The following is a 14,460-nucleotide window of genomic DNA, read 5'->3' on the forward strand; positions in this document are numbered from 1 at the left end:
CTTTCTCTCTCTCCCTTTTCCTTCCTTCCTTCCTTCCTTCCTTCCTTCCTTCCTTCCTTCCTTCCCTTCCTTCCTTCCTTCCTCCTTCCTTCCTTCCTTCCTTCCTTCCTTCCTTTCTTTCTTTCTTTCTTTCTTTCTTTCTTTCTTTCTTTCTTTCTTTCTTTCTTTCTTTCTTTCTTTCTTTCTTCTTTCTCTCCTTCTCTCTTTCTCCCTTTCATTCTTTCGTTCTTTTGTTCTTTCTTTCCACAGTTTCACTCTGTCACCCAGCCTGGAGTGCAGTGGTGCAATCTCAGCTCACTGCAACCTCTGCCTCCCAGGTTCAAATAATTCTCCTGCCTCAGCCTCCCAAGTAGCTGGGATTACAGGTGCATGCCACCACACCCTGCTAATTTTTGTATTATTAATAGAGATGGGCTTTCACCATGTTGGCCAGGCTGACTTCAAGTGATCCACCCATGTCGGCTTCCCAAAGTGCTGAGATTACAGGTGTGAGCCACCGTGCCCGGCCTGAATAAGGATTTCTTTTTTTTTTTTTTTTTCTAAAAAAGGACCAAAATGCATTTATTTAATATACATCACAAGGGTTCAACCAAGGCTTAATTTAAAAGACAAAAACAAAACAAAAATAATACCACAGCTCAAGATACAGAGTCCTATACAGAAATCACAAAAAGGACAGACCATCTAAGGAAAAATTAAGACAACACAAGGACAGGCTGGGCAGCCTGGGTCAGGGCTCCTGGCTGGTGACCTGCTTTGAGTAGGTTTCTTGCAGGTACTTCTTAAAAGCTGTGGGGTTTTTCCAGAGCTCGGCAGCATGCGTATTCAAGGGACTATCAATGTTGGGTTCTCCTAGAAGGCTCTGGATGGAGAGCAGAATGGTCCTGACGTCATATAGGGCAGACCACTTGTCCTTCAGGATGTCCAGGCATATGTTACCCTGGGTGTCCATGTTGGGGTGGTAGCAGGGTGTGAGGAATTTCACCGTGGGCGCATTGTAAGGGTAGCCACTGGGGAACTCTAGTGAGAGCTTATACCTCAGGTCTTCATATACTGTTCCAGCTGCTCCATGGATGGTCCCTACCCATTTGAAAAGGTTGTCTGATTCAGGGAAGGCAGAAATCCCTTTATCGCCAGACATCATGAGGGTCATCAGCTCCTGCTGTAGCCTTTTGCCCACGGGACCCCGGGCGGCGCCCCCGCTCGGCTCGGCTCCTTTACGGGCGGCGGTGACGCTTGTGGCTGCTGGGTCGCGGTTTTGGGAAGCCATCCGGGCGGCGTTGGCAGAGAGACAGGAACTCGGAGAACACGACTGCAACTGCCAGGATTTCTTATTAGCATCCAAACACATCAGAGCTGGGCATCAACAGTGTCCAGTCACTTGTATTAACTCAATTATTCCTCCCAGCAATACTAAGTGGTATTATTATCACCCCCACTTTGTAGATGGGGAAAATGAGGCACAGAGAGATGGAGCCACCTGCCCAGCATCACACGGCTAGTGACTGTCAGAGCTGGGTGGAGCCCAGGTCAAACTGAGGCCTGTACCATTGTTTTCTTCTGGGAGGAAGGGAAGTTGGTGCCTGGAGGAGCAAGAGAAGATGGCCAGAGGCAGGGGAAGCTGTCAGGACCAGGGACAGCAACTGTGAGATGAAGAGGGAAAGAGTGGAGAGGCTTTAAGAGACCTGTCTGGGGCCGGGCGCGGGGGCTCACGCTTGTAATCCCAACACTTTGGGAGGCCGAGGTGGGCAGATCACGAGGTCAGGAGATCAAGACCATCCTGGCTAACACAATGAAACCCCATCTCTACTAAAAATACAATAGCCAGGCATGGTGGTGGGCGCCTGTAGTCCCAGCTACTTGGGAGGCTGAGCCAGGAGAATGGCATGAACCTGGGAGGCGGAGCTTGCAGTGAGCCTAGATCAAGCCACTGCACTCCAGCCTGGGCGACAGAGCGAGACTCCGCCTCAAAAAAAAAAAAAAAAAGAGAGAGAGACCTGTTTGGGCTGGACGCAGTGGCTCATACCTGTAATCTCAGCACTTTGGGAGGCCGAGGCAGGAGGATCACTTGAGGTCAGGAGTTTGAGACCAGCCTGGCTAACATGGCGAAACCCCGTCTCTACTAAAAATACAAAAATTAGCAGGGCATAGTGTTAGGCACCTGTAATTCCAGCTACTTGGGAGGCTGAGGCAGAAGAATCTCTTGAACCCAAGAGGCAGAGGTTGCAGTGAGCTCAGATCGCACCACTGCACTCCGGCCTGGGCGACAGAGTGAGACTGTCTCAAAAAAAGAGAGACCTGTTTGGACAGAGAAAGGTAAATGAGAGAGAAAGAGTAGGAAGGTGGGGGTATGGAGAAGGGGCTCACACAGTGCCCTCTTCACCACCCCCACCGCCAAACATCCTAGCCCAGCCCTCTGAGCCTTAGTCTTTTTCTCTGTAGAATGGGGTGAATAGAGGTACCTGTTCTGTCATGGTGCCGTTAGAGAATTAAATTAGAAAGTGCTTGTCAAGTGCATGTTCCGGGTGGCCCACTGTGAGGACTGACAGCCACAGCTGTTCCCTCTGCTTGGCCAAGAGGCACCAGCTGGCCACAGCTGGGGTGCCAGATGTGAGCTGAGTCTCTGGCCTGGGGGACAAGGGGCTGCACTAGGGCTGAATGTATGCTGGGGGAGAGGGCTGGGGTGAGCTGAGGTGGGGCAGTGGATTTGCCCCCAAGAGGCTGAGGGGAGCCATCAGTGTGCTTTCAGCTGGGAATGTCATGACTGCAGTGTGGGGTGTGTGCTGGGGCCAGAGGGTCAGCAGAGAGATGACGGGGTAAGGAGATGGTTGAGGTTGGGTGATGCTAACGCCCAGGTGGGAGGAGGGTGGTGAGCTGGGTTGGCACAGTGGCTGACATACATGGCTTGTGGGTGTGTAGCATAGTGTGCCCTGTACATGGGCCTGTATGGGCACATGTGTGTGGTCTGAGTGTGTGTTGTGAGTGTCTGTAAGGGCATCTGTGTGTCTGTGTAATGGTGCATGTCTATCTGGGAGTGAACTTGAGGATGTACATTGTACTGGTGTGCCTACCATACTTGAACATGTTTGCAAATGTGTGCGGGTGTGTGTCTGGCCCAAGCCTGGTAGGGTGGGGTGGCAGAGGGCCTGAAGGCCTGGCAGTGGCCTGATGGGCAGCTTTGGAACCCCTTCCACCCCTCTCTCACAGGAGCTGACTCCCAGACCAAGGAGGAGGGCTGGTGGCACTGAGTCTGTCCTGTATCTGGAAGGACTGCCATGGCCCTGGCAGTGGGGGAAGGCTCTTAGGACCTGGGGCAGGCTGGAGGAGTCAGGACTGAGAAGGGAGTGGGGTGGGCGAAGGCTGGGTGCAGACCTAGGAGAGGACCACCTCCATGGACCTCTGTTTCTGTATCTGTGAAGTGGACCTTGAAGAGTGGCCCCAAAAGGTACAGCTGAGCAGATCCACCAACGTCTGTTGGCTTGAGCCTCACCTTACACAGAGGCCCAAACTGGGCAATAACATGATGAGTGTTGCCCAGCAAACCAGTGACTTGTTGGAGGGCAGACCCCGGCTTCCCGTGGCCATCTGAGTCAGGGCCCTGGCAGGGATTCTGGAACACCAGCACTGGGCCTCCCTTCTCCAGGCAGCACCCAGCACAATACTTCAGCCTGGGGGACAGGACTGATAGATGCTGTCCCCTTATGTTCTGGCAGATGCCCAGGCATGACTTCAAAGCTCGAAACAACATGGAAATCCCGCCATCAGAGCTCACAGCCTGTCTGACTTCAAAGCTCGAAACAACATGGGAATCCCGCCATCAGAGCTCACAGCCTGTCCATTCTGCAGGATTTCAAGCCAAGGAATAGCTTTTCTGCCTATCATACACCATTAAGGAGTCAGCATTTGGCTATGTAAATCTTTCACACATCTCTTTTTTAAAACGTAAGTAATTTCAGAAAGTATTTTACTTTCTTTCTTTTTTTTTTTTTTTTTTTTGAGACGGAGTCTCGCTCTGTCTCCCGGGCTGGAGTACAGTGGCCCGATCTCAGCTCACTGCAAGCCGCGCCTCCCGGGTTCACGCCATTCTCCTGCCTCAGCCTCCCGAGTAGCTGGGACTACAGGCACCCGCCACCTTGCCCGGCTAGTTTTTTTGTATTTTTTAGTAGAGACGGGGTTTCACGGTGTTAGCCAGGATGGTCGCGATCTCCTGACCTCGTGATCCACCCGTCTCGGCCTCCCAAAGTGCTGGGATTACAGGCTTGAGCCACCGCGCCCGGCCTAAGTATTTTACTTTCCACCTTGGTTGTCAATTAAGATTGGGACCAGGGAGTTGTGTTGGACTCTCTGTGGGGCCAGTTTACTGGGGGAGAAGTCCTGAGGTCAAGCTAGTACTTGCAAGTTAGACCTTGTTCTTGCACTGAAGAGCCCTGCTTTGGGAGAAATGCCAGCCCCACCCGCCAATAAGATGGAGAGAGGGAGGAGGGTGGAGTATGTAAACCGAGGCACAAAAGCTAGGACCAAAGCAAGCACTTTATTATTGTTATTGTTATTATTACTTGAGATGAAATTTTGCTCTTTTTGCCCAGGCTAGGTGCAGTGGCACAATCTTGGCTCAATGCAATGTCCACCTCCCCGGTTCAAGTGATTGTCCTGCCTCAGCCTCCCAAAAAGCTGGGATTATAGGTGTCTGCCACCACGCCAGCTAATTTTTGTATTTTTTAGTAGAAACGGAGGTTTACCATGTTGACCAGGCTGGTCTCAAACTCCTGACCTCAGGTGATCCATCTGCCTTGGCCTCCCAAAGTGCTGGGATTACAGGTGTGAGCCACCACGCCTGGCCACAAACACCTTACTAACAGACACCTTAGTTGAAGTTAATAGCCAGCATCTTCATTAACTGTTAATACCCTAGTTAACTGCAAACACCCTACTTAACAAAAGCCTTACTTGTTGAACACTGTAGTATAGTTAACAGTGAACACTCTAATTAACAACAAACATTGTTCTTAACAGTTAACACCCTAGTAAACTGCGGACATGCTACTTAACAAACACTTCGGTTGACAGTGAACACGCGAGTTAACACTGAACACATCCTAGTTAACATTTAACACCTTCATTAACAGTTAGCACCCTACTTCACAACAAGCCCTTTAGGTGACAGCCTGTCTTTGGCAGAAAATTAGGATGAGGCACTCACTGAGGGTATTGGGAGAGGGAGGAAGCTCAGCCTCTGGCTCTGTCCCTAGGTCTGGCCTGCCAGCCCCACAGCGCTACCTCCATGCAGCAGCGCCCTCCATCTGCAGCTTCCCCTCCTGCCCCACACCCCTGCTGGCTGCAGCTGTGCTCTGCTCAGGAACCCTGGCTTACAGAGGGAAAGAGGAAACCACAGCTGGTTTGTGAAATCTCAGCCTGAATGCCCCATGCTTCCCTGAAGGGGAGCTTAAGTTCTTCTTTTGTGTCAGAGATGAAAGTCTGAGCTACAGTAGGTGGGGAGCTTGGAGGGATTTGTGTGTCTCTCTTTCCTCTCCCCTTCCTTTCCTCCTTGCTCTTGGTCTCACTGTTAGCCCCCAGGTGGCGGTGTCTGGCTCCCATTTCTCCTCTACCTTGCACTCCAGTTGACCATCTCGTTTCTGGATCCTTCTCTTTGCTCATCATCTTTCCTCAAACTCTCTCTGTCTCTCTCTCTCTCTTTTTTTTTTTTTTTTTTGAGACAGAGCCTCGTTCTGTCACCCAGACTGGAATGCAGTCGTGCAATCTCAGCTCACTGCAGCCTCTGCCTCCTGGGTTCAAGTGATTCTCGTGCCTCAGCCTCCAGAGTAGTGGAGACCACAGGTGTGCACCACCATGCATGGTTAATTTTTGTACTTTTAGTAGAGACGGGGTTTTGCCATGTTGTTCAGGCTGGTCTCAAACTCTTGGCCTCAGTTGATCCACCTGCCTCGGCCTCCCAGAGTGCTGGGATTACAGGCATGAGCCACTGCACTGGGTCCTCAGACTCTCTTCCTCTGACTTTGTCAGTTTCTTCCCCCTACTCTCATCTTTCCCACTCCCTGTCTCTGTCTCTCCCTCCCTCATTCTCTTATCATCCTCCAGATCTCTGCCCAAGTACTGCCTTTTCCAAGAAGCCTTCTCTGACCCTCCAGGCCTAATTTATGTCCCCATGTCCTCCTGGAAACCATGCTCCTTGCCTTCAGAGCCCCCACTTCTACTTGTAATGAGTAATTACAAACCAGAGTCAGTCTCCCCACTGACATGTGAGTTCCTTGTTTGCCTTGCTCACTGCTGTATCCTCAGTGCCTGGCATACAGTGAGTGCTTAATAGATGTTCCTGGTGTAATTGCCTTTCTCTCTGCCCCTTCTATTCGCTCTGCTTTGTCCTGGCTGCCAGAGGCTTCTGCACTTGTCTCTCATCCTGCTCTTCACTTCCCTGTCTCCACAGCTCTTGGTAGCCCAGTGTGGGCCTTGGCCCTCAGCCTGCTGACCCAGGACCCTCACTGCTTCCATAGTGGGGACCAGTGCCTGTCTGAGCCCCATCCTGACCCCTCTGGGAAGTACTTGTTATAACTGGCGAGAGGATTGAATGATACAAAGAGAAAGGGATTTGCCATTCCAATCCCAGCCATCTCTGCTTGACATACCTTGTGACCCTACGCAAGTCACCTCATCTTTTGAGTTTCTCTTTCTCCATCTGTGAAACTGACTGGAGATCAGCAAAGACATTCCATGGGAACCTGCTTTGTAACCCATGAAGTGCCTTGCTGATACCTATGACTAACAGATATTAGTACAACGTTTTCCTTCCCTCTCTGGGCACTAAGGCAAATGAAATTCAATTTGCAGCCCCCAGGAGCCCAGGTTGGGGGCCTTGGGGTGCTGGAACTCTTCAATGAGGGCAACTAGGGGAAGGACGAAGTTGGTGTTTAAAACCAAATTCATTAATGTGTGTATCATTGGGCAGGGGTCCTCAACTCCCAGGCCACACAGCAGGAGGTGAGCGGGGGACAAGCAAGTGGGCTCACATTACTGCCTGAGCTCCACCTCCTATCAGATCACCGGTGACATTAGATTCTCACAGGAGGGTGAACCCTATCGTGAACTGCGCATGCGAGGGATCTAGCTTGCGAGCTCCTGATGAGAATCTAATGCCTGATGATCTGTCACTGTCTCCCATCACCCCCAGATGGGATCATCTAGTTGCAGGAAAACAAGCTCAGGCTCCCACTGATTCTACATTACAGTGAGTTGCATAATTATTTCATTATATATCACAATGTGATAGAAATAAAGTGCCTGACAAATGTAATGTGCTCGAATCATCCGGGAATCATCCTGAAACCATCCTCCCCCCACCCCCACACCGATCCGTGGAAAAATTGTCTTCTGTGAAACCTGTCCCTCATGCCACAAAGGCTGGGGACCACTGTTACTGAGCACCTACTATGTGCCAGGCACTGTTCAGGGCTCTAGGGCTATATCAGCAAACAAATTAGAACTCTGCTCCTAGTTCCTAATGCAGTCATTCCACCATCCATGACTTCAACAGATATACATTGAGTACCTACTGTGTGCTGGGCACAGTGGAGGCCTGGGATGGAGAAGTGAATGAGACCTGCCCTCACAAGTGCATATTCACTGCTCCATCCCTATTCAGTGCTTGGGGCCCTTCCACGCTCCAGTATTTTACCTTCATCCTGCCCAACCAAAGCGATGAGAGTTACAGATTAGGTGACTCACTCAAGGTCACGTGTGCTGGAAAGTGGAAGAGTTGAATCAAAACTCGGATCTGTTTGAGTTTAGGGCCCTAATTCTTTGGGAACCTTTGGGTTGTATCTATCCTCTGTTTGCAAGTCTCTCTCTCTTTTTTTTTTTTTGAGATGAAGTCTTGCTCTGTCGCTCAGGCTGGAGTGTAGTGGCACCAGCTCGGCTCACTGCAACTTCCGCCTTCCAGGTTCAAGCGATTCTCCTGCCTCTGTCTCCCAAGTAGCTGAGATCACAGGCGTGTGTCACCATGCCTGACTAAGTTTTGTATTTTTAGTGGAGACAGGGTTTCACCATGTTGGCCAGGCTGGTCTTAAACTCCTGACCTCAGGTGATCCATCTGCCTTGGCCTCCCAAAGTGCTGGGATTACAGGCATGAGCCATCGCGCCTGGCCCAAGTCTCATTTTCCCTGTCTGTACCCTGAGTGACCTTAGAGACCATCCAGCAATCAGTGAGAAGAGTGCTGGGGCCAGTGAAGCCAGGGAAGGGGTGCCCAGACTAACATCCCTTCTCCACCAGCGGCCAGGCCAGCTCGGCCTCTGTGCAACTCTCCCTGCTTCTGAGTCTGGAGGTGGTTCTTATTATTGGCTCCAAATGACTTTTGCATCCATTTATTTGCTGCATTTTGATTTTGCATTCAATTTCCGGTCCATTCATGGTGTCTGCGCTACCTAGGGGATGCAAAATTGAGGCAGCCAGGAGTGCAATTTGGACACGCCTGACAGCCACCGCTCCTTGGAGGGAAGAATGCTTGACTGACTCCACAGTGGAAAGGCTGATGAGCAGGAGACTGCCCTGCCACCGCCCCCTACTCTAGCCAGAATCTGCCAGATGGGCTTCCCACCCCGAAGCTGGCTCCTCCACTCCCCCGGTCCAATACACATATCTCAGCTGGTGAGATGGCCACTGGGAACTCAGCCGGTACCTGGGGCCTGCAGACAGGGCAGGCATTGGATTTCACAAAGGATTTGAAACCCTGCAGGGCTGTGCAGGAGCATTTGGGCATGAAGAGCAGGATTTGAGTCCCAACTTGGTCCTGCCAACCTCTCTTCTTCACTCACCTTTAGTGGGTTTTGTTTTGTTCTGTTTTGAGATGGAGTCTCACTCTGTCACCCAGGCTGGAGTGCAGTGGCGTGATCTTGGCTCACTGCAACCTCTGCCTTCTGGATTCAAGTGATTCTCCTGCCTCAGCCTCCCAAGTAGTTGGTACTACAGGAATTCACCACCACATCCGGCTAATTTTTGTATTTTTAGTAGAGACAGGGTTTGGCCATGTTGGCCAGGTTGGTCTCGAACTCCTGACTTCAGGTGATCCACACACCTTGACCTCCCAAAGTGCTGAGAGATTACAGGTGTGAGCCACTGAGCCCAACCTGGTGGGGTCTTTCTAATAGACAATTTGACCTGACCACTCTCCTGCTCAAGACCCTTCCACTGCTCCCCACTGTCCTCAGGCTTGGGTACAAATTCCTGGCCTTCCAAGCCCTATCCACACCAGCCTCCTCTCTCAGTTCTTCCTAAGCTCCTGGATCTCTCAGTGGCTCCTATTTCCCCATGTTCACACCTTGGCAGAGGCTGTTCCCTTTGCCTAAACCATTTGCTACATTGTCCTCTAGGCAAACTCCTAGACACTCTCTGCAAATGGTGAGGACATCAGCTAGCCCTCTGCACCAGGTATTACACTTAGCACTTTATATGCCTTATTCACTTGGCACTCACAACCCCTCTAAGAGAAATTCCCATTTGCAGATCTCCTGAAGTCAGCAGAGGCTCAGAGAAGTCAAGCAACTTGCCCTGGATCACACGGTAGGATGGCAGTGCAGGCAGTGCAACTCCAGAGCCCATGCTCCTAACCTCAGAGCCTCAGAACCAGCTCAGAGCCCATCTCCTCAGAGCTCTCCCAACCACACAAACGCCAACCTCCTCCATCCCACCTCACTCCTGTTCTCAGCAGAGAGACTTCCCTCCTCATCTGGGGCTCCCACAGACCCAGGAAGTTTTTGGTGATTGCATTTCCACACTGCCTTTATTCCTGCATGTCTGGCTCTGTCATGAGATGCTGAGGCTGGTCAAGGACTGTGGCTGTGGGTTCCCAGTGCCCCAGCACAGGGCTCGGCACAAAGGGTAAATGTAACTAAGATTGGTCTCATGAGGAGCCCCTCAGAGATGACAGAAGGAGCAAATGAAGTAAGAGCAGTAAACAGGCTGGGTACAGGGGCTCATGCCTATAATCCCAGCACTTTGGGGGGTCGAAGTGGGAGGATCACTGAGCCCAGGAGACCAGCTTGGGCAACGTAGTGAGACTCCCTCCCTCTACAAAAAATAAAAACTTAACCGGGTATGGTGGCATGTTCCAGCTACTCAGGAGACCGAGTTGGGAGGATCACTTGAGCCCAGGAGGTTGAGGCTGCGGTGAGCTGAGATCACGCCACTGCACTCAGCCTGGGCAAGACCCTGCCTCAAACAAACAGCAAACAAACAAAAAACCAAGCTGTAAACAGACCTTGTGTGGCTTTGGGCTCAGGAGGTGGGGAGGTGTCTTCATATGCAGAGGTGATAGGCTGCACAGCAATGATCCGCAGTGTCTACACCCTCTTCCCTCCACAAAGTCAAGATGGGGCATCATCTCCTAAAGGGTCTCTGAAAGCACACCACCATTAGCTGCTTCAGTATCACTCCATTTCCCCCCGCCCCCATCCCCGGCCTTGGGGAGTTTGGGGGAGAAGGAGGGTGCTGTCTGGGGAGGAGGGGTCTCTGATGAAAGTCATATATCACAGTGGCAGCTGAGGCAGACAGATGGGAGTGATTTTTCTTCATGGTTTGCAGACAAATGTAGTGGACAGAAAATGGATGGCAACCTTTGGCAGCAAGAGACCTGGGGCCTAGGGAGCTGGCCATGCCTGCCTGGAATTGGGGATCACAGGCAACAATTCCCTGTGGGCCCCTGGCTCCCACCTGAGTCTATTGTCCTGGGCAGAGGCAAGGGGGCAGCCCGGACTTGGGGTAGGGGCATTGAGGGGGCATGGGAGGAGGGTATGTGTGAGGTGGCCTGGGTCTGTGCTGACTGTGTGACCAAGGCAAAGTCAGGCCCTCTGTGGACCTCAGTTTCCCCTCTGGTACAGTGAGTTGGCAAGGCCAAGAGAATCTTGGGGAGGGATGTAGGGGGGCTTCTTTCCAGATCTCTTATCTTTAGCTGTCTCGTAGGGCCTGGGAGAATCAGGAAAATGGATGTATCTCTGGCAGAAGCCTCAGGAGCCCCAAAGCTGCACATTTCCTGCTTCCAAATTGTCCTTGAACCTAGAGGTTTGGGGAGCTTAGAATCTTAGAACCAGGAAAGCTTGTTTTCCTAGAAAACCAGATTCCTCAGCTCTGAATGCAACCAGTGTAACTCTCCACCCACACCCCAGGTGTGCAAGAAATGCAGCTTCCTTTGTTTTTAAAGAATGCATCGAAATTGCATTTCAAGCTCTGTTCTGCCAGGATGGAAGAAACCCAGGCGGACTGGGCTTCCCTCTTTCATGGGGCTGGATGATACTGGGGGGACTGCCACAGGTCATGGGAGAGGAGAGGTGACTCCTCAGTTGTCTGCCCATCAAGACATGCTGCCCCTTCTGACCCTCAGTGGCTGGTCACCATGGCGTGCCGCTGCCCACAAGGTCACTCTGGTCTTTTGAGTCTCTCTGATGCTCCCACACCATGCTGGGCACAGGGGCCTCTGCCGGGCCATATCAGACCTGTGGACCCAGACTGGGGCTCAGCCTGGAGTGGAGCACAGGCCACCATTGCTCTCAAGTCCTCCAGATGTGGCTGTGGATTCTGACATCACACTCAGGCCTGGAGATGGGGTAGGACTCCTTTCTCAGAGGCCTGCAGGTTCAAGGGCCCCAGGTTTCCCTTTGACTCCTCTCCTGAAACCCAGCTGAGGGGATTGCGTTGGGGATCCTAGGGGTGACTGGGAGCTGGGTCACATCTGTTAGACAAAAAATTATTCCCACCTGGTCAACATGGCAAAACCCTGTCTCTACTAAAAATTAGCTGGGCATGGTGGCACATGCCTGTAATCCCAGTTACTTGGGAGGCTGAGGCTGGAGAATCACTTGAACCTGGGAGGCAGAGGTTGCAGTGAGCTGAGACAGTGCCACTGCATTGCAGCCTGGGAGACAGAGCTATCTGAGGAAAAAAAAAAAAAAAAAAAAAAAAGCAAGAAAAACAGAAACTTGTTGAAGAATGGTAAGGTAGACTTTTTATTCAGGACTATGGTAATAGGGACCATTGCAATGGGATTTTGCAGTGGGGGAGAGAGAATGGGCTCAACTCCGAATACAGCATGGGCAAGTGGGAGTTTATGGCTAAGGAGCAGTGCAGGGGTCAGGATGGAAAATGACTGAGAGGAAGCATCAGTGGTGAGGGCGAATCTGACTCAACTGATCTAATAGGATTCTTGCTGAAGACAGGCCCGGGGGATCAGGCATAAGCTGGGGCATGGTGGAGGGTGAACAGCCTGGTTAGATATGGAGGATGATCAGATATTGAGGGTGAGGGGTTCTTGCTAAAACTGGATTTTGTAAGAAAGTACGCAGATGGGGTTAGCAGAGTTTTGGGAGCCTGACTAAAGTTTGGTCAAGTGAAGAATCTCTGTTACTCTCTAGAGTTACTCTCAAAATAATAAAAATAAAAATAAACAGGATGGGTAGAGAGGCTACGCACTTTATTCCCTGAGAGCATTTGCTTTTTTTTTTTTTTTTTGAGATGGAGTCTTGCTCTGTCACCCAGGCTAGAGTGCAGTGGTGCAATCTTGGCTCACCGCAACCTCTGCCTCCTGGGTTCAAGCAATTCTCTCATCTCAGCCTCCCGAATAGCTGGGATTACAGGTGTGTGCCACCACTTCCGGCTATTTTTGTGTGTGTGTGTGTGTTTTTAGTAGAGATGGAATTTCACCATGTTGACCAGGCTGGTGTTGAACTCCTGACCTCAAGCAATCTGCTTGCCTTGGCCTCCCAAAGTGCTGAGATTACAGGCGTGAGCCACCACTCCCGGCCAAGCATTTTCTTTTCAGGGGTTGAAAGGAGAAAGAGAAAGGAATTGGGTTGGTGAGGGGTATATACTGGGGTATTCAACTGTATCTGTAACATTTTATTTATATATTTTTATTAGTTATTATAAATTACATATAAAATACATATACATGCATGTGCTTGTGTATGTAAGTTGTTTATAAGTTTTTAAAAGAGAAGCATGGCCTCCATACCCTTCTGAAGCTGACTTCTATCCTTTCCTATTGCATCACTACGATTCACATTTGTTGTTGCTTGTGGCTGTTGTTCATTCATTTTGACTGCTGGATAGCATTCCATTGTGTGAGGATATCGGAGGGTACAAGTCCCCAAGACCTCCCTGACACTGTTGGAGGAGTGCAAACTGATGCAACTACATTGGAAAACAGTTTGGCAGTATCTCATGGAGGTGAATATTCAGCAATTCCACTCCTAGGTAAATACCCAAGAGAAATTCTTGCACACACAGCAGCAGCAGACACGACAAGAATGCTTATAACGATTCTGCCCACAATAACAAAAACCTGGAAACGACCCAGATGCTCATCAACCTGAGAAGGAACGAATACGCTTGTTTGCTGACAAAATACGTTTTAAAAAATAAATAAAAGGTAAGAACTCAAGCAAGTCAGCCCTAATTTTAATATAAGTTAAAACTGGATCATGGGCACATTGGTCTTTACTAATTTATTCTTTGAATGTCTGAAGTAATTCATAACAAAAAGAAATTGTGTTTTGAAAAATCCTGAACTGTAGCATCTTGGACTTAGAAGGCCTGTAATCTTTGGTGTCAGAAGGGGTTGGGGATGAGCTAGTCATGCCTGTGACATCTGGGAGCTTACCCAGCAAGCTTCCAGCCTTTGCCTGTGTACTCTCTGCAGTGGAGTGATCCAGAGTGCATGATAAGATTAACTCCAGGGGTGGGGTGGGTCAAGATACAAACATTACTCTTATCTGTAGATATTGCTCATAAGGAAGGGAAGTGACCTAGAATGACACAGAAAGGGCTGATAACAAATCAGGGTGAGCAAGGATGACACCCCCCTGCCAACTCTACGAGGGGCTGACAAACTGTGCCCTATCCTAGAGATAGGCTTCCGGAAGGACCAGGATGAGTCAGCATAGCTGGAAAAGGGTGTCCCAGAGCAGAATGTGGCACATGGGTTGGCCTGATGGAGCGAAGCTGGTGGGCCCAGGGCATCAGGCCAGAAAACTGAATCTTCCTTATCCCCTCTGCTCCAGAGTCTTGTCCTATTCACCAAGTCCCCTTATGGTTTATAATCCAGTCCCCCAGCCCTTCTGGGACATCTGTACTACATTTCTCTTTAACTTGAACAGCATGCTGCCGGATGCATGCATGCCTGAATGCATGGATCCTGTATCTACATATGCACATGCCTAGACCGGTGTGCACACGCCTAGACTGGTGTGCACACGCCTAAATCGGTGTGCACATGGGATCCTGAGGAGTTAATAGCTGTGGACATGCGTGTAGCTCCCCCTGGACCAAGTCCATGCGACACCCTCACTGCTGCCAGATGACTCCCCAGCCTCTTCTTGGCTTCTCTGCCTTCCATCTCATCCCCTCTAAGCTCCCCATTGCAACCAGGGGTTGGGGAGACTCCTGAAACCCAGAGCTGACCC

At 50.6% G+C, this 14,460-nt stretch overlaps 1 protein-coding gene across 1 annotated transcript; it reads right to left on the reverse strand.

Moving 5' to 3' along the window:
- Window positions 1–530: 530 nt before the first annotated feature.
- Window positions 531–1,316, reverse strand: LOC104655815 (ubiquitin-conjugating enzyme E2 C). The gene has a single exon (XM_010355333.2). It carries the CDS (start codon window positions 1,268–1,270, stop codon window positions 731–733), a length of 540 nt encoding a protein of 179 aa, XP_010353635.2. The 5' UTR covers window positions 1,271–1,316; the 3' UTR covers window positions 531–730.
- Window positions 1,317–14,460: the final 13,144 nt, after the last annotated feature.

The sequence above is a fragment of the Rhinopithecus roxellana genome, chromosome 13 (genome assembly GCF_007565055.1).
Source record: "Rhinopithecus roxellana isolate Shanxi Qingling chromosome 13, ASM756505v1, whole genome shotgun sequence".
Taxonomy (NCBI): domain Eukaryota; kingdom Metazoa; phylum Chordata; class Mammalia; order Primates; family Cercopithecidae; genus Rhinopithecus; species Rhinopithecus roxellana.